The sequence below is a fragment of the Phocoena phocoena genome, chromosome 2, assembly GCF_963924675.1.
Source record: "Phocoena phocoena chromosome 2, mPhoPho1.1, whole genome shotgun sequence".
Classification (NCBI taxonomy): Eukaryota; Metazoa; Chordata; class Mammalia; order Artiodactyla; family Phocoenidae; genus Phocoena; species Phocoena phocoena.
In genome coordinates this window covers 161,959,864-161,984,419 of record NC_089220.1, presented here as the reverse complement: position 1 = coordinate 161,984,419, position 24,556 = coordinate 161,959,864, and the positions used below count along the sequence as shown (strand labels likewise).

At 37.9% G+C, this 24,556-nt stretch overlaps 1 protein-coding gene across 1 annotated transcript in view; it reads right to left on the bottom strand.

Moving 5' to 3' along the window:
• Window positions 1–20,499, bottom strand: part of MALRD1 (MAM and LDL receptor class A domain containing 1) — a 598,156-nt gene extending 577,657 nt beyond the window's left edge. The window contains exons 1-2 of the mRNA XM_065871795.1: window positions 20,293–20,499; window positions 8,070–8,325 (exon numbers count right to left, since the gene is read on the bottom strand). Of these exons, the coding sequence (XP_065727867.1) occupies window positions 8,070–8,325; window positions 20,293–20,499 (463 nt within the window). The remainder of the gene's footprint in view (window positions 1–8,069; window positions 8,326–20,292) is intronic.
• Window positions 20,500–24,556: the final 4,057 nt, after the last annotated feature.

The window sequence follows — 24,556 nt, the reverse complement described above, 5'->3', positions numbered from 1 at the left end:
CACTTGGTTGCTGACAATAACCCCCCAAGGAGGGCTTTATTCCATTATCCACCATCTGTAAATGTCACTCTCTAAAAAAACAGATTAATTCAATGGCAACTATACCGTCCCTGGGCTGTAGCTCTTAGTAACTGGAGATGTTCCTTTGACAAGCTTGTTCTTGTGCTAACTGGTTGCATTAGCCACAGTGGTTATTCTGATTAGTAGATAGACAGTGCCTGGCAACCCAGTCACAAAAACATAATTTTTAGTCACATTTCGGAAAAATATTATTTAGTAATAATACATCTGGTGCATATCCTTGAGAACATCCATGTGAGTACTGAAAGCTGAATTAGAAACTACACTTTTAAACATTATCTAAACCTGCTTTACTACCAATGGTCTATTTTATTATTTTTAGTCCTAGGTTCCTTATTTTGAAAGATTTTACAAAGCAGCTGTATTCTGTAATGTTAACAGGTATCTTAATAGCCACGATTTACTGAGGGAGATCAGTGCTAGGCATTCTAAGTGCGGTAGTTTATTTACTCCTCAAAAAAACCTTACGAAGCGGGCAGCCAGTGAACGTTAGGGCCAAGATTGGAACCAGGTCTTTTTTTGACTCCAGAACCTGAATTCTTAAAGCTCTGTTCCAAGGTCTCATTGTTAAGCCACTAACCCACTTTTACCTCTAGAATTAGAGGCCTGTCAGAGTTTCTAATACTGAGGAAACCAGTATTTCCAGGCAGAATTCATGTCATTCTATCTAAAAGCTGAGAAACTTGATTAGTCTGTGAATCATCCCGTGCTTAAATTTACAATTGCCTTAAGGCCTTTGAAATATTTAGAATATCCAGAATATCCCAATCATTACCTCATGGACCCCTAGTGGTCCAGGGAAGCTGGTTAAACAGAAAGTGAACTAAATTATATAGTTATTTGTATATGAATGTGTGTGTCATTCAACTAGTTATGCATATGTATCTTCATAAGTATGTGTGTTTTCAAGTCTCTTTTAGTCCCAGCATTTTTTCCAATGATCTACTTGTGATTACAAAATATTCTAAACTATTTTTATCACCATATTTCAGCAATTATGTGTATGAAAAGTACACACACACTCCCATAGGTGTCAAACAGTTTCTAAATACCAAGAAATTACCTTGCATTACAATTACTTAGTTGATGTCTGTTTCCAATGTTCTTTGTTCTCTTTAATAAACAAGGATAATGATGATGTATTCTGGAAGTGTTAGAACTAGAAAAATAGCTAAATGAAACATTTTTATTTCTGAATAGTCTCAACAGGGGTTCCTTTTGTTACAAAATGTATCTAATGAGCATACATTTTTCAACTAATTGTTATTAAAAAAGCAATCATGAACTTCTCATAACTGCCGGATTATTCAAAAATGTATCAGAAAATTTTCTAAGTATTCATTTTCCTCCCAGTAGAGAATTGTGTATTTTAAACCATTTGAACAATTTTTCCTGAATTGTGGTTGATTTGCTTTTTATAATCTCATATCCCACACATCTACATTCAAATCTGATAGTACTTGCTATACTAAAGTGTGTCTGCGTGGAGATTTTCCTGCTACCACAGCAATGCTGCAGCTGGACAACATATGGAACAGGAGGAATGGGATGCAGGAACTTAGGAGAATCCATGTTCCTCAGCTTTTTGAACTTGAGCAGCTCATCATTTTGTTTTTAATTTTGTGATCCCGCAGGTCCAGCATACTGCAGTGAAAAAGAGAGGGTATCTCCATGTTGTGCTTTGAGGTTGCTTGGAAGACCCAATTATCTTCTGAATTGGCTTCCACCATGCCAGATTCTCTCATTAAAATTTTACTGCAGAGCCATTCATGGATTCAATCATTAACACCATAAGTGGAGAAAAATATTAAACTATATCCTCAAGTGATAGTTAACATAGGGCATGCTTCTGAGAAAATGGTAAGGAATAGAAAAAATTTTAATAGTGGTAGCGGTGAAGAAATTGATGCAGAACTCGGGATTAACTTAGTATGAGTAGATCATCACAATATAAAGTTCTTAGAAGACAGGGAAACTGTAAGAGTCAGGAGAACTCTAAAAAGGAGAGGTAGAAGGTATTAAAAGCAAGCCATTTATTTCACAATTTTGCCTGGGCCTATATTAATAATGCACGTTTCTTTTCCTCCTGAAAGTTCTACGAGGCACAGTTGTAGACTTTCCTAATGTTAAATCCTGCTTTTCTTGGAAAACTGTGCCAAAATATAAAATGCATCATTTTAACCATCACTACCATCCAAGTCCACAACTGTTTCATTTTCCCCAACTGAAACTTTTCATTCCTCCCTCCCCTCAGCCCCTCGGAAACACCATTCTACTTTCTGTCTAAAAATCTGACTACTCCAGGTACCTCATATAAGTGGAATCATGCAATATTTGTCCTTTTGTGATTGGTTTATTTCACTTAGTATAATTGTCCTCAAGGTTCAGCCATGTCGTAGCATGTGTCAGAATCTCCTTCCTTTTAAAGCTGAATCATATTCCACTGTATGTATCTACCATATTTTATTTATGCATTCACCTGCTGGAGGATACTTGGGTTGCTTCCACTTTTTGGCTATTGGGAATAAGGTTGTTATCAACATGGGTGTACAAAAATCTGTTGGAGTCCCTTTTTTCATCTCTTTTTGATATGTCTCCAGATTTGAATGGCTGTATTATACAGTAATTCTATTTCTAATATTGAATGGAATTGCCATACCATTTCCACAGAAGCAAAAAGGCTTTACATTCCCACCACCAATGCACAAGTGTTCCAATTTCTCAACATCTTTGCCAATACTTGTTATTTTCTTGGGTTTTGTTTGTTTATAATAGCCATCCCAATAGATGTGAGGTGGTATCTCACTGTGCTTTTGACTTGCATTTTCCAAATGATCAATGATATTGAACATCTTTTCATGTGCTTATTGGACATCTGGATATCTCCTCCAGAGAAATGTCCATTCAGGTCCTTCGTTCATTGCTTGTTTTTTGTTGTTGAATTGTACGAGTTCTTTATTTATTCTGCATGTCAATGTCTTAGATATATAGTTTGAAAACATTTTCTTCCATTCCATGGACTGACTTCTCATTCTGATGGTGTCCTTTGATACACAAAAGTTTTTCATTTTAATGAGCTGTAATTTATCTAGTTTTTCTCTGTGGCCTGTGATTGCCAAAAAATCATTGCCAAATCCAATGTTATGAGGCTTTTCCCCTGTGTTTTCTTCTAAGAGTTTTATAGTTCTAGCTCTTACATTTAGGTCTTTAACCCATTTTGAGTACATTTTGGATATGCTGTAAGGTAGGGGTCCAAATTTAATCTTTTTGCATATAGACGTCCAGTTTCTACCACACTGTTGAAAAGACTATTCTTTCCCCATTGAATGGTCTTGGCACCCTTGTCAAAAATCATCTGACCATCTATGAGACGGCTAATTTCTAGGCTCTCTATTGTATTTCATTGGCCTAGTGTCTGTCTTTATGCCAATTCCATATTCTTAATTACTGTAGCTTTGTAGTAAGTTTTGAAATCATTAAGTGTGAGGGCTATAAGGTGGTTCTTTTTCAAGATTGTTTTGGATATTTAGGGTCCCTTAAGATTCCATATGCATTCTAGGATGAATTTTACTATTTCTGCAAAAAGTATTCTTGGGATTTTGAGAGGGATTACTTTGAATCTATAGATCACTTTGGGTACTACTGACATCTAAACAATATTAATTCTTCCAATCCATGAACATGAGGTGTCTTTCCATTTATTTGCATCTTCTTTAATTTCTTCCAGCAACAATTTTTTGTTTTCATAACCTTGGTTATGTTTATTCCTGAGTATTTTATATTGTTTGAGGCTATTATGAATGGACTTTGTTTTATTTCCTTTTTAGATTGTTCATTGTTAGTGCACAGACTTGCAACTGATTTTTGTGTGTTGATTTTGAATCCTGCAACTTTGCTTAATTTGTTTCTTTGTTCTGACATTCTTTTCATAGACTTTTGGAGTTTTCTACATTTAGGATCACATTTTCTGTGAACAGAGATAATCTGACTTGTTCATTTCCAATCTGAATTGCTTTTATTTCTTTTTCTTAACTAATTGCTCTGGCTTGGACTTCCAGTACTATGTTGACAGAAGTGATGAAAGAGGGCTTTCGGTCTGTCACTGTTGAGTATGACGTTAGTTGTGGGTTTTTCATATACAGCCATTTGTGTGTTAAGGTAATTTCTTTCTATTCCAAGATTGTTAAGTGCTTTTATCTCCTTCCCTTCTTGAGGAAAGCTATTTATTAAGTAGTCACAAAATTTTACATACATTTTACTGTTTAGAAAATGATTTCCTTCATGTAGATAGCATATAAAAACATTTGTACAAAGAATTACCTCCCTTACTCTCATTTAATGTAAAAATTAATGGCCAGTTCCTGCAAAGGATGAAATAAATTCAAAATAGTCCAATTAAATCAAAATAAAATGTATTCTCAAAAGTAGATTTCCATGAAAGAGTGCTATTATTTGGCCTGGCAATGTGAAACCATTAATTAATTTTTATCAGGGAAATGTTTATCTTTCACACTGAAGTAATTTTATTAGTTTCATTGAAACAAAAACAGGAAAAACTGTAAATCAGAAAAGTATGTGATAGCATATGGAATTACAACTTCCATAGCTCACACCAGAATTATCTAGTATTACTTAAGTTGGAATCTTGTCATATAGTTGCCTTTAATCTCAAGCCATTGAGCACATCTTTGGCAAGAATTTGACATAGATACCATCACTGTCACATGAGAAAAAGATTTCCAAACCATATTTTAACTTTAACACTGTTTCAAGATTAGTAAATTTCACAGAATTTGTTATAATAGCCCAAACTGAGACATTTTGCTATGATGAATAGGAGTTTTAGTTGATTAATAAAAAATATGCTTAAAACATTTTGCATCCAATGTAGTGGTAAGATAAATATTGCACATGAAATCTCACATTTCACTCTATTAATGCTTATCTTCAAGTATTTTAATGAACTTCTACAACTACTTTTAAAAGTAGTTGACATTTATGTCATCCTACTGAAGAAACAATGTACTTACTATCATCTGATTAAACGCTATCACCTCTCAGATTTTCAGAATGCACCTCTAATGTAATTTTCACACATTTCACATACAAATTTAGATTTATATGAAGTAAAGACCTTTTGAAAAAATTATTATGCCTAAGTCCAAAAAAGTTTGCAAAAGAAGTTAGGTAATACTTCAAAACTTTATGATATATTTCATCAAATCAAAGTATTGAAAATAGACCAAATGGAAATGTTCTTAAGTAAGACATGTACGTAGGGGAGAAATTATTTAACTGAATATATTTTTCCATTTTGAGTCACAGTAATTTTAGCTCTAAAAGTAAACGTATGGAACAGTTAATGTTAATACTAACTTCAGGTATGCTACGGTAATTATCTAATTACTGGAGTAATTTCTGAGAAAATACTGGAGTATTTTCTGGTAATATTCCAGTGGTAGAAACCCACTGCAGGGGATATATCTCAACATTGTAACACTGTATCAACATTACAGTTTATAGTCTTATGGTTGACTTGGATCTGAATAGCAACATAAGTAATATTACTGTTTTACTGTTGAGTAAAACTAAAACATAGTAAAGCCTTTATATATCAAATAATTCTGAACAATTACTAGAAGAGGAACTAAATTATTGCTGTGCTTAATAGAATGAGGAAGCCCAGGCAATGGGGTTCTGCATAGAAGCAGACATTGCAACACTAGAAACATAATTTTTTAAAAATACCCAGATCAGTACCACGACATGTACTTCCCTGGCTCAGGATATTAATAAATTCTAATAAAGAGAGATTCTTGTCAACATTAGAACCAAATAGTTGTTACACCTAAAAATTATTTTTCTTGCTCACGATTTATTGTGTTCAATATTGTGTATAAATAGAATTTATTTCACTGTGAAGGTTTAGTCTTTTTAAATCTAATATCTTTTAAAAATACTGAGTTAAAATAATAGGTTCAAGTATTCTGAAAAACAGGTCCATCATGTAAAATTTAAAAAATTTCAAAAACACTATTAATAGAATCAGTTGCATCCAAATTTCAATTTCAACTATGCCAATTTCATTTTAAAAAGTCAACATATTAATCTATTTCTTTAAAGCTCACACCATTTGTACTTTAAAGAGGGTCACAGATTAATTTTTTTCCCAAAATGTGACTACTGAAACATCATTATAAAGTCAGCTTGAGTAAAAAAAAAAAAAATCTTGTCTATAATTTTAGCATCACAAATTTTCAAGAGAAAAGCTGCTTGGCCATCATTATTCCTCCACAATATTTTCCCCCTAGTGGGTGTACAAAAGAAACTCACGCTTTAAAGTGATTCTCAATTTGATCTACAGGTTATCCCATTTTAAATAAAATACCGAAGTGGAAACTTCTCAGAAATGAAAAGCGAAAAAGCCAAAAGGTGACCTCCCAGTGTAACATTTAAAATGAAATTTGTTTATTCGACAAATCCGTTCCTTCACTCTCCTCTAAGGCTGGGCTTATTAGTATCTTTCATGTAGCGGAGACCTTGCCCACTCGGCGGCTTTCCCCTTCTTTCGCATTAACCTTTTCCCTGAAGCGGGACTACGCATGTTATCACAGCAACCACACTGAAAGGACGCTTCAGAGGGATTAGTGATGGAAGGGACTTTGCATTTCTTGTCAAACCAACCGAGTGGTTCATCTTAGCTGCTCACCGAAGAACAGCAAGGGCTTTCCCCAGACAGGCCAGAGAAAGGACAGCACATCCACATGTAGCGTCTCTGGGGAAATGGGACAAATATAAAATGAATCCCCGTCTTAGGAATTGTTAAACACAAAGTGCAAACAGCACGATCACAATTCCCAAACTATGGGAGAAAAATCTTCCACCTGTTTCCTTCTAAAGAGAAGAAATTATTCAGTAATCACTCCTCTTGTTTTAAAGTAATAACGACTGAATATTTGAATAGAATTCCAACAATGGTAAAAACAAACATGTAGAACCTTATGTAGGAGAAGAAAATGAAGAATTCTGTAAACACTAATTAATATAGTATCTGAATAAAAAGTAGAAAATACGTTTGAGCACATTGCTCTAAAATACTAGACTTAGTGCCTCTAAATAATTGAGTCAATAGTTACTAAAAATCAACGTGAATGAACCTATTTAATTGTATGATAATGTTTTTTATGAAAGGTGACTGTAGGAAGGGCGCTAGTTCCATTGATGAAATGCAGTCTTCTTTCAGGATGTGATACTGATAATAGAAACTACAGAAACATGCATGTCTCTACCCATATCTTCCCTTGGTAAACTTTTATTAATGTTATACCTGGAGTATTTTCCTGCCAGTGAGATCAGTTTATCTCACTTTATGACCTCTTATAATAAACTGGAGGTTCAAAATCACACAATTAGTAGATGGTTCACCCAGGATCCAAGTCTGGGCCCTGCACCCTCTGAGGCTTGCACTTTTTCCTCTGCCTTAGAATCAAAGGATATAAGTCAGTTATGCTCTGTGTATGAGAGGTACCAACTCACTTGGTGGTAGTGTCCTATAAGCAAAAATAAAATCTTCTCACCCAACCTAAAATTCATTTCAAATATTCCCATACTGAACTCAAACTTAAGTTCATAATTTCCATCACAGCATTTTAAAACTGCAGTCACAAGCTTCTTTCAAATCTTGTTCCACTGATATACCATTAAAAGCTACCTTTCTACATTTCGCTCCTTCTTTATAATTGGTAAAACTGATTCAAAATACATCCCATTTAGTTAGAATCTTAGCAATTTGATACCCTTTAATTAGACTTATTTTTATTTGTGGATCTGTCTCTTTCTTAAAAAGAGTATTTTAGTTTCTGACTGACTCTAAAGGCATATAAATGGGATCCATGCAGGGCCAGGTGTCTTAGCCTCCCCCAGGCGGCTCAGCAGCCTCTGGACTAAAGGTGGACAGGACTTGGAGGAGGGAGAGGAAGGGAACTTACATTGTCGTTCATCGCTCATGTCGCCACACTGATCTGTGAAGTCACACACATTGTCAGGAGGCAAGGAGACCCCATTGTCACACTGAAAGGCTTCCATTCCTTGCTGAACCAGTACAGAGGTGAAAACGCAGGAAATCCAAAGGATACCAAAAGCTTCATTCTTCAGGAAAGCCAACATTCCGGCCAGGAAGAGGAGCACTGTTTGATAGGTCTTCTTAGAGATCAGGCCGTTGTAACGGGTGGGTTTCACTTTTCTCTATTTTTTGATTTCCAGATTTGCTTCTTATGACTGAAACTGCTGGTAACTATCCGCAACTCTTAACAAATGAGTCCAAGGCAGTTCATTTACTCTCTCAGGGGAGTGTCTTTGGAAAATATTTAACTTGAACAATTGCACCATTTCTCTATCTAGCTAATCACAGATGTTTATTGCCCTATGTATACCATGTTTAAACAATTTAAGCCCTTATGATAAATTTTTCTTTCAGGACATAGCATTAACTACTAAAGGGCAGGCACACAAATGGGAGGAAAATTACAATAAAGTTATAAGTAACATAAAAGGTTCTATATTAATTCCTATGCTTAATCATGTTCATGTAATTTAGAACATTATTGTCACTAAAACTCATTCAAATACTTCAGGCCCAATTATTAGAACTGTTTCATGAGAATGAAATGCTTGTCCTCTATCACTGAATGGAAACTTTGCATTGCTTGCTTAGATAAACTGAAAACCACAGAATTTTAAAAACTGAAGGGACATCGGGGATCATTATTTTCCAAATCACATTACTTGGACCCAAGAAAGTTAAGGGATACTTATGAGGAAACACAGTAATTTGGTATTAGAAACTGGAATTCAAATATCCTGCTACCGAGTGCAGTGTTTCTTCCTCTGCAGTACACAGATTTTCATGTCAATTCATCTTCATGTGCTTTTACAAGTGAAACATACAATTTCAGAATCCATATTCAGAATGAACAGTACACTAAAGTTCAGAACACCTGAACTTTATATTATAAATAATAAAATTTTATGAAGGTGAAGAATTATAGAAATTATATGGAGTTAAATATTCAAAATATTCCTTTATACTTGATTTCTTAAAGGCATCTTGAAGTTCTATTCAACTATCTTCTTTTAATTTCTGCACTATAACTGCAAGAGACGGAGACACCAAGACTATAAGAAGAGACTGGAGAATGCAGGGTGGAAAAAACCATAGATCAGGGACAGAAAACGCTTCTGTGCTTTTAAAGAAGATACAAAGAAAGCAGATTTTCCAAATATTCTAAGAAAAAAGACTCAGTAAAAACAATGTTCTAAGATATGAGCATTCAGGATTCTAGGAGGAAAATCCATAATTTGCCCTATTATAATTGACCATTTCGCATTTCATTGCTCTGTGCTCCATTCCAATTTCAGAAATATTCATTCTCCTTACCTCTCTGCTTTGTAAATGAATTCTAAGAAACACATTGCCTACTTCTCTCTTTGTGTATCTCTTAAATGTTGACTATACTTATAGTTCAACATTAGTCCTCCTCTCTGCTCAGATTACACTTTTTTCTAGGCTTCCTCTTCATGCTCATAATTTCAAGTAATATCTATACATAGTTATCTCCCAAATCTATATCTGAAGTCCTGATATGACATGTTACTCAAACCAATATCTTAAGTGTTCTTCCAGCACACACACACAAACACACACACACAAAACACATAGCCTAATTGACTTGCCTACTTGAATCAAAAACTAATTTCATCTTCCTTCCCCCCACCCAACCAACCAGTCTGTCTTTACTCCCTTATTCTATATTTCAGTGAATGGCGCCTTCTTCTGTCCATCTTGCCAAGCCAGGAGCCTATATGTTGGTCCTGGACTACCCTTACCCGTTCTACCCATCAATCATCAAGTCTCACACATTCTATATATGTCAAGACTTCATCAATTCTCAACTCAGCAACACCCTGAACCAGATGTTTCCACTATCCAAAACTCGTTTCCCATCCTTAAGGCAGAGTGATCACTCTGAAGCATAAGGCCACTCCTACATATTTCCGGAAGTGCCATACTTCCTAGCACGGCTTGCAAACACAGCTTACCTTCTGCAGTTCACTGCTGATTACATCTTCCTCTGAGTTCTCAATCAAGATCTTGCTCAATTATCACACTAGCAGTTTTCTGAACATGCCACCTCTAGACTCCAGATCTGAGATCCCTTTCCCACCCCAAGCACCAGGTGAATACTCATTATTCTTTAGTTTCCAGCTTCAAGGACTACCTCTAAAGTATCCTGGCTTATTTTCTCAGGCTGAGTTAAATTTCATTCCTGGGTTCTCTCACAGCCTTCTGTTCTCACTGATCTTAGCACTTCTGGGGCTGGTGTGGTCATTGCAGGCTTACTTCAGTGATTCCTGTTAGTCTGTAAGACTGGAGCTGGAGTGTGACTTTCTCACTATTGTATCCCCAGTTACTAGCAAAGTTCCAGGCAGACAGATGTTGCTCAATAAGTAATTTCTTATTGAATGTAATTTATGAGGGCTTACCATCCTTTCAATTTTTGCTAGGCACATGTAAATAAATGCAAGATGTGAATTTTTTTTTTTTTTTTTTTTTTTTTTTGGGTACGCGGGCCTCTCACTGTTGCGGCCCCTCCCGTTGCGGAGCACAGGCTCCGTGGCCATGGCTCACGGGCCCAGTCGCTCCGCGGCATGTGGGATCCTCCTGGACCGGGGCATGAACCCCTGTCCCCTGCATCGGCAGGCGGACTCTCAACCGCTGCGCCACCAGGGAAGCCCAAGATGTGAAATTTTTAAATGCCATTACATAAAAGATATATAGAGAAAGCGCCCAAATTTGCTGTCTCACTGAAATAAGAGATATTTATCCAAAAAGAAAAAATAAGATATACATTTCTTGTGTTCAATGTGGCTTTTCTATTTCTAAATCTCATGCTATTTTTAAAGGCCCTTTAGATTTTGAAATTGCAATTTGTGTGTCATTGGCAATGAACTACACCATCCCCCTACACTAAATTAGTAAGGAATGCATCATGTCAAAGCTCATTCCAGGTTTTCCTTTTTAAGGAAGGAAGGAAGGGAGGAAGGAAGAGAGTAAAAATGAGAAAAAGTTAAGAAGAAGAAAGAGAAAGATGAAGCAGAAGAGTGTAAAAAGGCATGCAAACACAAACATTTCAGTTTTACATCCGGATTCTGAATTTAGGTCCCGTAACATTTTATACGTTCACCATTTTCCATTTAGAAAAAAAATCACATATTTCATTGATGTCATAGCTGTTTACTGCCTAGTTTCAGCTGGGAAACTCCTTTATTAACTGTTACCACCTACTAAAAATAACATTACTTGGGCTTCCCTGGTGGTGCAGTGGTTGAGAGTCCGCCTGCCGATACAGGGGACGCGGGTTCCTGCCCCGGTCTGGGGGGATCCCACATGCCGCGGAGCGGCTGGGCCCGTGAGCCATGGCCGCTGGGCCTGCGCGTCCGGAGCCTATGCTCCGTGGTGGGAGAGGCCACGGCAGTGAGAGGCCCGCGTACCACAAAAAAAAAAAAAAAAGTCAAAAATCAATACACATCCTTGAACAGTAAAATTTTTCTTTCTACCAGGTCTATCATGATTTGAACATTAAAAATAGTCTGACATCGGGCTTCCCTTGGTGGCGCAATGGTTGAGAGTCCGCCTGCCGATGTAGGGAACGCGGGTTCGTGCCCCGGTCCGGGAATATCCCACATGCCGCGGAGCGGCTGGGCTCGTGAGCCGTGGCCGCTGAGCCTGCACGTCCGGAGCCTGTGCTCCGCAACGGGAGAGGCCACAACAGTGAGAGGCCCGCGTACCGCAAAAAAAAATAAAAATAAAAAAAAATAACATTATTCTGTACTGTTTCAAGTGCCATTCATCATTTAGACAAGAAATGAACTGGAATGGTGGCACCTAAGGTAAATCAGTATAATCCAGTAGTATAATAGTTTATAAAGTAAATTTATATTTTGTTGCCAAAAGATAAAATTATATTCAACTGATAATTTCTCTATCACTTTTTCTCTACATATACCAAAAGGGGCAAAAAAATAAACTGGTAGCAGCCAGGGATTTTTTTATCTAGTTTATCGAGGAAAGCTAACACGTCTTAGAGATCCAGTGTTGTAACACTGGGCTGCGGGCATCATACATATTGTCTCATTATGTCCAAAACATCTTGCATTGTTCCCTACTTCTACTTTAAAAAAAATATTACTCAATTGTCCAAGATCACAAATGATGGAGCTTGACTATATAATTTTAATTGAATTATATTGCTTCTGGATGAGACTTCCAAGAGGCAAAGTGACAGAGCAAATTCATTTTAAAAAGAAATGCCATAATGTTTTATCTTTTTTAAAAGATTGAGCACCTACTTTACACTAGATACTGGGCATAGGGAGATAGGAGAGATACAATGAAAGATAAGACAATATACCTAACTTACAAGGATTTACAACCTGGGAAGTGCATATACGACCTTTATAAAAAATGTACACACACTGCTTCTAATTTGGTCTTAAAAAGAGTGGATTATGTTTTCTATAAAAAAATAAGCCAACTCTCAAGCTACAAAAAAGGTAGATGCTGGATGGAGTGAGATATAAAATGCTTTAAAATATATAAATGAGGGGCTTCCCTGGTGGTGCAGTGGTTGAGAGTCCGCCTGCCGATGCAGGGGACATGGGTTCGTGCCCCGGTCCGGGAAGATCCCACATGCCGCGGAGCGGCTAGGCCCGTGAGCCATGGCCACTGAGCCTGCGCGTCTGGAGCCTGTGCTCCGCAATGGGAGAGGCCACAACAGTGAGAGGCCCATGTACCATAAAATAAAATATATAAATGAGCCCTGAGCCTACAAAATGCAGAGCAAATACCCAAGAGTTGAAAGGGAGATAGAAGGAGATATAGCCAATGCAACAGAGTTTATTATTGAATGACTGTCCTAAAGAGTATTTTAAGGAAAATTCCAGAATTAATGTGGAATAATCATTGAAAGAAAGTATGAGATGCAAGAAGAAGGGGTGAGTAAATACTGAAGCTCTATTGCAGATTAAAGTGACCCAGAGCTCTAATCTTGAAAGATGAACTGAGAAAGGTCATTAAAAGATTTCTATTTACGTAAGATAGGGAAATAGAAGTGCTATCACTACAGAAAGCCAGAGGAAGAGTATGCTAGGAAAAAAATTCCTGGCACCTTCAATAAGGATTCCCATAGATTATGACCATCCAAATAAGAGCTCACAGCGAAAAATTAACCAGCAAATGACAAACAAGACTATGACTCAGGGCCAGCACAAAAAAATAAGCAAAGGTACAATTAGATACCTGATAATGTCATATATTGGCAGTATGTCATCGTGAATACAAAATAATTATGTATCAAGTGTTAAAAAGATTAAATTTTTAAAATAAGCTCTAGGAAGAAGAGACTAACCATGCTTTTGTTAAAGTGACCAGGAAAAATATAATCACTGAGAATGAAAGAAAAGTAGATGGTATAAGTAGGAAGAAAATAAACAAATGAATAAAGAATTTAGTGAATTGGAAGACAGGTATTTTTTAAATGTACAAAATGTACCATAGAGATGTAAGCACACATTTTACAATATAGTTTAAGACTGTGGAACATAGAATGGTAGGGTCCAAAATATGACTAAATGAAACTTACAGGGGAGATTTTAAAAAAAGAATGGAGAGGCAGTATTTGAAATAAAACTTTTCCAGAAGTGAAGAAAGTCATGCACTCTGAGGATTCAGATGACTGCAATGACGGCAAGGACTTCGAATCCCTTACCCCTCCCCTCCACCTTCCCTTGATAAAAGAAGTAGTTCTTTCAATTATTCCAATTCTCTACAATCTCTTCTAGAAAACAGAAGCAGAGGGAATGCTTCCTAACTTATTCTGTGAGGATATCATTACCCTATTACCAAAATCAGACAAAGACAGTAAAAGAAAGAAAAGTTACAAACCAATCTCTCATGAACATAGATATAAAAATCCTCAACGAACTACTAGAGAATTAAATCCAAAAATGTATAAAAATAATTATATGCCACTGTATATATTACCAAGTGGAATTTATTCCAGGTATGTAAAATCAGTTCAATATTCAAAAATCAATTAATATAATCCATCACATCAAGAGTCTAAAGAAGTTATAGGATCATATCAACTGATGCAGTAAAAGCATTGGACAAAATCCAACATTAATTATAATAAAAACCCTCAGAAAACTAGGAAAATAAAGAAATTATCAACTTGATAAAGAACATCTACCAAAAACTTATAGCTAACATCATACTTAAAGGTGAGAAACTAGGTGTTTTCTCCCCAAGATTAGAAACAAGGCAAGGATGTCCTCTCTTCCTATTCAATATCACACTGGAAGACCTAGCTAATGCAGTAAGACAAAAAAAGAAAAGAAAAGATATACTGATTGGGAAGGAAGAAATAAAACTGCCTTTGTTCACAGGTGACATAATTTTACATGTAGAAAATCTTTTAAAAATCACACATAAAAAAAACCCTGAAACTAATAAGTGATTGAAGTAAGGTTGCAGGATGCAAGGTTAATATACAAAGTTAATTGATTTCCTATATACCAGAAATAAACAATTAGCATTTGAAATTAAAAACACAGAACTATTTTTATTAGCACCCACAAAATGAAATGTATAGATATAAATCTAAAAACGTATGTACAAGAGTAGTATAAAGAAACCTATAAAATTTTGATTAAAACAATGATAGAAAATCTAAATAGAGAGATATCCCATGTTTATGGATAGGAAGTTTTAATGTTGTTAACAGCTCTTCCCAACTGGATGTATGGATTCAACACAATTCTAATCAAAATTCCACCAAGCTATTTTATGAATATCCACAAAGTAATTCTAAAGTTCATATGGAAAGGCAAAGACCCACAACAACCAACACAATACTGAAGAACAACAACACTGGAAGACTTCACAACAGTGTGAATACACCACCTGACTTCACAAGTTAGTATAAAGCTACAGTAATCAAAACAATGTGGTACTGGTAAAAGAATAGGCAAATTAATCAATGGAACAGAATGGAGAGTCTGGAAATAAACCCACACAAATACAGTAAGTTGGTTTCTGACAAAGGAGCAGAGGCAATTCAATGGAGAAAGAATAACCTTTACAACAAATGTGTTGGGAAAACTGGACAACCACATGCAAAAAAATATTAATATAAACATGGACTTTAGAACTTTCATGAAAATTAACTCAAAATAGATTATAAACCTAAACGTAAGAAGTTTAACTATAAACTCTAGAAAATAACTTTGGGGAAAATCTAGGTGACCTTGGGTTTAGCAATGACTTTTTAGATATAACACCCAAAGCACTATACATAAAAGAAAAAAAATGGGTGCTTGATTTTATTAAAATTAAAAATGTGTCTCTGAAATTCTGTTAAGTGAGTGAAAAGACAAGCCACAGACTGAGAGAAAATCTTTGCAAAACATTTATCTGATAAAAGACTTGTAATCCAATATAACAAAGAACTCTGAAAACTCAACAACTAAAAAAAATCTAATTCAAAAATGGACAAAAGAAAAATGGATTATAGCCTTTAATCCAAGACCGGAAACCATAAAACTCATAGAAGAAAGCACAGGGAGTAAGCTTCTGGATGTTGGTCTTGGCAATTTTTTGTTTGTTTGTTTTTGGATTTGACACCAAAAACAAAGGCTGCAAAAGCAAAACTAAACAAGTGGGACTATATCAAACTAAAAACCGTCTGCAAAGCAAAGGAAACCAACAACAAAATGAAAAGGCAACCTATGGAGTGGGAGAAAATATTTGCATATCAGATAAAAGGCTAATATCCAAAATATATTTTTTTAAAAACTCACACAGCTCAATAACAAAACCCCCCACAAATAATCCAATTTTAAAAATGGGCAGGGGCTTCCCCGGTGGCGCAGTGGTTGAGAGTCCGCCTGCCGATGCAGGGCACACGGGTTCATGCCCCGGTCCGGGAAGATCCCACATGCCACGGAGCGGCTGGGCCCATGAGCCATGGCCGCTGAGCCTGCGCATCCGGAGCCAGTGCTCCGCAACGGGAGAGGCCACAACAGTGAGAGGCCCGCGTACCACAAAAAAAAAGGGCAGAAGAATCAAATAAACATTTATCCAGAGAAGACATATAAATGGTCAAAAGGTACATGAAAAGGTGTTCAACATTACCTGGGAAATCCAAATCACAATGAGATATCACCTCACACCTGTTAGAATGGTTGTCATCAAAAGACAAGAGAAAATTGTGGGTGAACATGCAGAAAAAAGGGAACTCTTGTGCACTGTTGGAAATGTAAATTGTTACAGACACTCTAGAAAGCAGTATGTAGTTTCCTCAAAAAATTTAAAGTAAAACTACCATATGATCTAGTAATCCCACTTCTGGGTATATATACAAAGGAAATGAAAACCGGATATCAAAGACATATCTGCACACCCATAGTGATTGGAGCATTATTCACAGCAGTCAAGATATGGAAGCAACCTAAGTGTCTGTCAACAGATAAATGGATAAAGAAGATGTGGTGTATGTATACAGTGGAGTATTGTTCAGCCATGAGAAAGAAGAAAATGGTGCCATTTGGGACAACATAGACGGACCTTGAGGGCATTATGTGCAGTGAGCCAGACAAAGAAAGACAAATCGTGTATATCACTTGTATATGGAATCCAAAAAAGCTGAACTCACAGAAATGGAGAATAGAAGGGTGATTACCAGAGACTGGAGAAGGGGGAAATGAGGAGATGTTGGTCAAAGCATACAAAGTTTGACTTAAAAGATGAAAAAATTCTGGGGATATGATGTACAGCATGGCAATTATACTTAATAATACTGTATTAATAACACCTGAAAATTGCTAAGAGGATAGATCTTAAATGTTCTCATCACAAAAAAAGAAATGGTAATTATATGACATAACAGAGGTGTTAGCTAATTCCATGGTGGCAATCATTTTTCAATATATAAATGCATCAAATCAACATGTTTGATACCTTAAACTTACACAGTGTTACACATCAATTGTATCTCTATTAATCTGGGGAAAAAATTTTAATGAGGGAAGGGTATGACTAGTTACCTCACCTAAGAAGATATACAGATGGCAAATAAGCATATGAAACGATGCTCAACATAACACGTGTGCAGGTCACTGTGAGTTAAAACAATGATATAATACTACACATCTATTAAAATGGCTAAAATCCAAAAAAGGAGGAACTCTCATGCCCTGCTGGTGGGAACGCAGAATGGTGCAGCCACTGTGGAAGACGGTTTGGCAGCTCCTTACAAAACTAAACGCACTCTACCTTACGATCCTGCAATCACCCTCCTTGGTATTTAACCAAATTATTTGAAAACTGGGTCCACACAAGTTATTTATAACACTTTATTTATAATCACCAAAAACTGGAAAATATGAAGAAGTCATTCAACAGCTGAGCTGATAAACAAATTGTAGTACATCTATACAATGGAACAGTATTTAGTGATAAGAGGAAATGAGCTATGAAAAGACATGGAGGAAATTAAATACTCTAAGTAAAAGAAGATAGATTTGATTCCAACTGTATGACATTTCAGAAAAGGCAAAACTATAGAGGAGCGGGATAGAGAGGATGGGAGGGAGACGTAAGAGGGAGGAGATATGGGGATATATGTATATATATGGCTGATTCACTTTGTTATAAAGCAGAAACTAACACACCAGTGTAGAGCAATTATACTCTAATAAAGATGTTTAAAAAATAAAGATTTCAAAGTAATTTAAAAAAAAACTATAGAGAAAGTGAAAAGATAAGTAGTTGCTAGGGTTCCAAGGAAGGAAGAAATTGATGGGGCACAGAATTTTTAGGGTGTTGAAAGTATCCTATATGATTCTGTGAAAGTGGATACCTGACGTCATGCATTTGTTAAAACCCAGTCCTGCACAACACAGAGTGAACCCTAATGTAAACCATGGACCTTAGTGAATAATAATGGCAATATTGGTTCATCAGTTCTAACCAACATACCACACTAATGCAAGATGCTAATAATAGGAGAACCTGTGGGGGTGAAGCAAGGGAGAGGGGTTATGCCAAACTCTCTGTACTTCCTGTGCAAAGAGCAATTCTCAGTAACCCTAAAACTGCTCTAAAAAGTAAAGTCTATAAAATAAAATTTTTTTAAAAAGTAAAGTCTATTAATATAAAAAAATTAGGCTGAGTCCAGGAACTGAGCAAGAGGTCATGATTTTTATTGGGCTGACAACCATCAACCTTCTGCACCTCCATTTCCCCCTTTTCTGCTGGCAGATGTGAAGCAACGCCCTCATTGTCTGCCCATCTGTGTTCCCCCTTCCGATGCCAAGCTCTAATAACCACATCCACAACTTCCTGCAGGTCAAGGCCGTTCAGCTGCCCCTCTGACCTTGAGGATCATTATGGAACCTCAGTTACAGACTCTTGGCCTCTGGCAGTTAGATCCTGCTACCTGGTCTCTATTATTTCAGGGCCCCACCATTCCCTTGGATAAGAACGAGCCACATCCTGTGACCACTTATCTTATCAAAAGGTGTGGACTGCAAAGGAGAGTCACCACTGAACGTGGTGGTGGCGGTGACCCTTTCATCAGCACATTCCTCATGGTCTTGGTCAGTGATGTGCCCTCTGGGCTCCCCCCAGCCCTCTATACTGTGTCTCCCGCAGCAATATTCTCTGCCCTGGAAACTCGGGCACATCTACTTTGTTTGCCTTTGTCCGTCACTTTCTCCAGGCTTGTAAGCATCACCTGAGAAATGAGTTCACCCCACCCCCTGGACTCGTTGCTAGGGTTTAAAATCCTGTGTTGTGAAAAAGTTCTCCCAAGTCCTTGAATTACTGCTGATTCAGGCCAATATTCCAGAACCTTCAAAATCCAGTCCTGGGGCTCTCCTTAGGCTCTGCACGGTATGGCATGTATGACTGATTCTTACAACTTCTATAGTGTATAATTTCTTTCCTTTGTTATCAAGCCCAGCCCATCCACGGCCAGGTTATGCTGGGATTTAACTCTAGTTATGGGCCTGGCAGCCAAGGAGAGGAGACAGGGACAGCTCCTAAGGAGGGCATCTGTTGCCTGGAGGAGAGATCTCTGCAGCATCTTGTAGCATGGGGGAAGCGCTGGCCCTTGGAGGACCCTCTCCTCCCCAGCCCCCCAAAGGAAAGATTTCAGGGAGGGCGGGGGAAGAGAATGGGGTAGCATGTGGGGAAAGGAGCACCAAATACAAGAGAAAGTGCCAAGGTGCAGCTGTTGGAGCCGCCCTGGTGAGAGACTGAGTAGAGAAATAGACAGTGGCCAGATCACATGGGATGATAGAACTTGACCCACCACTTCTGTGGCAACCAGGCCAGGAAACTAAACCACAACCACTGCAGCAACTGGCGCAGAATGGTTAGGACTTGCTCTATAACTGCCAGCTTCTCTCCTTTTATGCCCCTGCTTCCAACTCAAGATCAACCAGAGAGAGTCAAACACGGTCCCCAAACCAATCAGATAACGTGCCTCACGTGTTATTCGTTAGTCCGCCTCCGGCTTCCCCATGACAACAACGTCCAATGAGGCCACACCTGAAGCCCTTTTTTTCATTATAAAACTTCCCTACTTCGCTGCCTGCCTTTGAGTCTGTGCAAATGACAGCGACTAACTCTTGCTAGACCAAGCTGGGAATAAAGAGCCTCTGTGTGTCCTCATTTGGGTGGTCGTTGTTTACTTCCACATCAGTAGGAAGGTTAACACCCGTTCCCCATGCCTTCCAGCTGTTCTACCCATCCTGGGAGAAAGGATGCATCAACTCAGGATTTCAGAGACAAAAGTGCATTAGATGTGTTTACAGATCCTCAGTGTGTGCAGAAATTTATGTTAATTCTAGCAGCTAGCCACTCTTTTCGTGAATGTCATAGCACTGCCAGCTTGGGGCGGGGACAGCCAGTACACCTGCCGAGAGGTGTGGAGACACCGGAGTGGAGAGAGAGGTCAACAGAAGGTCAACCTTCCCTCACCCCTTGACGATACCACACCACCGATAGGTTCTGAGGGTTCGGGGCATTCACGTGGATGTTTTAGTCTCACACTTCAGGGTCTAAGGTTTTCCCAGCCAGGGCCTGACCTGAGAATAGCAGGCCTGCCGGCTCTCACTCTGAGCCTTGAACTGCTTCCCAAGGACCTGCAGTTTCTCATCATCCCTCTGCAGGGCACTAATACCACTTAGCAGTAACCAGCCAACTCTGCTGTCTTTGAAAGCTTTGGTTTCAAATAACCTAATCGTTGCATCCTCGAGGGCATTTATTTTCCGGGTCACTACTGGTAAAATCATTAGCAGTTGGGCTGTCACCTTGTGTCAGGAATTATTTTGCCCCACATACCATTCTGAGTGGTGTCCGTTTTACTCACAAGGTCATGAGTGCACCAGTCCCCAAACCCCATCTTACCACCTTCTCTCCTAGACCATTCTTGTTATGCAGGTCTAAGAGCAGATGCTAAAATGGAAGACAAGATACTAATGAGGCAGTAGGAGGGGCAGTCCTCATGAAGAATAAAGAGCTGGGAGATGCAGGAGCAGGAAAAGTCTTCTAATACCTCGTAGAGAAGCGAGAAGGGAGCTTGGATAGCAAGAATCTGGGTCTAGAGCACAGAAAAATTTCCAGAAACCATCCCTTCACTGTTTAGACATTATAACAAAGCTAATGACACCACCTTAGAGAAAGTTTTGTGCTATAATGACCTTTTTCCCCCCAAACTAAACATATAATTTTTGCCTTTAAGACTTGAGAATGTTTTGCCGACAATTTTGTTCCCACAGGACTTGGGTATATAGTGTGATGATTACATTCTTAGTTGAAGAAGAGCCATCCACAGACCCTGGAGTAATCAAAACTGTATGATCTCTCAAACTGCGGGGTTCTATTGCTTTCTTCCACAGTGGGATGGGTGTTTGTTAGTACTGGTTTCTGCCATAAAATAAATACAACTCTACAGAGAGCTAACTGTGCAGAAGTGAAGAGGGTGTAAAGAGGTTAGATTTTCCACAAATATTAGAGTATCTCTTTCAAGGTATCTATGAGCACAAGGTTAAACTTCTTCTTAGCCAAAGTCTTGACAGCAGGTGGAGGCAGGTGATGATCTCAATCGACCACCAACCCCACGTTCAAAGTCCATCCCACTGAAAAGCGACCTTGCGAGATGCAGGGGCATGTTGGTTCAGGTCCCCAGCTTGCAGTTGAGTTTACTGAAATACAATGCCGTAGTAGCCAGGCTGTCTAACATAGCCTTGTGGCCCCATGGACTCTTCCTTCCTTGTATTTAATATTGATTTTGATTTTAAGAAGATAAAACATTGATTTCAAATTTAAGGGAAAGGGCATATTTTGAAATGAATCTCTTCTGATTACTCTCTATTCAACTTGCTTTAAGAAAACTTTATTATTAAAGACATATTTTCTAAAAATTATAACCAAACCAGAAACTTACCTTGTGGATTTTAACATAAGGGTACTTAAAAATGGTTTGTGTAAGATAACTTTTCATTAAGCTATAATGAGAATAGCAATAGTGGTCTCTCACAGTCTTGCTGGAAATTCATAGGAACTCTAGTTGCACAGTTGCAAAAAAAAAATGTTTCTATTGGAAATTAAAAGTGATTCTCTGATAGAGTAGTATGGTAGAGAATATCTGAGAAATATCAAGTAGTAAATGAAAGATGAAGGAAATAAGGCCCCTCTTTCTACCAAGGGTACTTTCCATGAGCAGGATGGTGAGCACACAGCTTGAGCTGAGCAACCAGCAAGCACTCACTGGCGCATAGATCCCAGAAGAGGAGAAACTAGGCTGCTTGAGGTCCAAGTGTAAACTTCAGGATCTCATGCTGAACCAACAAGCAAGCTTGACGGGAAGCCTCGCCATATTTCCCACAATGGGAACAGCGTATTTGCACAAGGGTAGGATTTGGTAAGGTGGAATAACTGGAGAAGGTAGCCATCCACAATATTATTTGATCTGAGTTTACCTCATTTATTTAATTCTGTATCAGACTGTGAATGGTACACAGGGAAGAACACTGTTTTAGTATGATAGATATTCCCGGGTAAAACTCTATACCAAAGAAAGCTGATGGGTATATGAAATCCCTAAACTTGGCAACACTGAAACCCTGTTTAGGAAAAGGAATTCTATTTAAAATAAAATTCATATAGGTTTACAAATCTTCACAAAGATATTCTATATGATTTAGAAGAATCTCACTCCAGTCTTCTCACAATTTAATTTTTGTACTTAAACCATATATGTAGGTCTCTAGTACAACTCCATCCTTCCACTGAACAGTTATTGAATATTTGTCTCATCAAAAGCTTTTGTTGTAATGTTTGAGAAGCCAACCCTTGATAAAGACAGCTAGAGAAGAGTGACAACAAATAATAATCATTACAGAGAGAAGGATTAGAAACCAACATATTGGAAGATTAAAGTAGTAAGTCATTAACAGCTTGACAACATCACAACAGATGTTCAGATGTTAAGGTGACCAGTTCAGTTCAGGAAATACATGATTATAAATAAAGAAAACAAATTCACTGGGTATTCATATGTGTCTGTGTTTAGAAAAAAAGTAGAACTTAGACCATATTATGTTATCTAACAAGTGACCAAAACTCTTATCACTCCACATGACATACACAAGACCTGGCTTGTAGGTTTAAAGACAGAAGCTACACAAATAAATCAGACATGGAATATGCCAAATGTGATTAAATCTTAGTGATGCACGGTTCCTTGACATTTGCTTTTTTTTTTAATTTATTTATTTTTTATTTTTAACATCTATGACGTTTGCTTTTGTACTTGCCCTTTACCCTTTGTTCTTTGGCAAGAGTACAGAGATAAGGGTGGGAGGGAGGGAGGGAGCCACGGGACAGGCTGCTTGTAATTATTAAAAAACTTCTTAGAAGGGTCCTTCAAAAACTTGCAGGGCTTCCCTGGTGGCGCAGTGGTTAAGAATCCGCCTGCCAATGCAGGAGACATGGGTTCAAGCCCTGGTCCGGGAAGATCCCACATACCACAGAGCAACTAAGCCTGTGTGCCACAACTACTGAGCCCGTGTGCCACAACTACTGAGCCTGCGTGCCTAGAGCCCGTGCTCTGCAACAAGAGAAGCCACCGCCATGAGAAGCCCGCGCACCACAACGAAGAGTAGCCCCCGCTCCCTGCAACTAGAGAAAGCCCGTGCGCAGCAATGAAGACCCAATGCAGCCAAAAATAAATTTATTTTAAAAAAAGACTTGCAAGAACAGGAAGATGTCCAAGTGAATAATAATGATTTTTTTTCTTTTTTTGCTCTTCAGTGGTAAACAAGGACACGTCTGGTATTTCTCATTCTATTCACCATTCTATTCTCTCTTGAACTACTTTTGCTTCAACCTTTTAAAGGCCTGTTTGTGTTCAGAGTTCTTAGAATTACAGCTGAATAAAATCCAGTCAGAGAATAGAAGATGTGTATGGTATGGGTTTGAAGTGAGAAAGCATGAGTCAGAGACACTTGCTGCAAGACACTGGAAGGTACGTTTAAGGCAGATGATTAACAAAAGCAAGCAGGACTAAGAGAGAAATTAGAAAGATTCACTAACTAAGCTAAACATAACATCAAACCATCAATAAGAAGTTGGAATAGTACCTATACAGAAGGCAAGACAACTATCATTGCTCCACTAGTAAGTAGGAAGCAAAATTAGGAAAGGAAAAATGATCATTTATGATGTGTGGGTATGTTGTAGAAACACAGGGAAATTACTTACAAAACAATCCAAAGGTATACAGTTATATAGTAAGTGTAATTTAACGCAGTAAATTAGCGTTGAATAGAGAGCATCCAGCCTGAAACAGGACTGTAGAATATGATTGTTGTAGACAATTCTGTAATCTAATGAAAAGATATATTTTTGTCAAGGCTATACTTGGAGGACTTAGAGGAAAATGTAAATGATATTCATTGCTCACTGCCTTTCTTTGGAGAGTTGTGAAGTAGTGATGAAAACTAAAGCAGCAGGGGATGGAACAGCAAAACTGACTATGATAGGAGAGCCAAAAAGTGTGAAAGAGGAGAGAATTTACCCACTGGATCTCATGTCCCAGTGGTGTAAACTCCAGGCTGCACAAGTATGGATGGGTTGCACAGGTGCAGAGGTCTCCAGGTGGCACAAAGCCTCTTGCGGTGTCTTAGTCCGTTTGGACTTCTGTAACAAAATAGCATAGATTGGGTGGCTTATAAACAATAGAACTTTATTCCTCATAGTTCTGGAGACCGGGAAGTCCAAGATGAAAGCACCAGCACATTGAGTGTCTGGGGAGGACTCGTTTCCTGGTTTATAGACAGCCTTTTC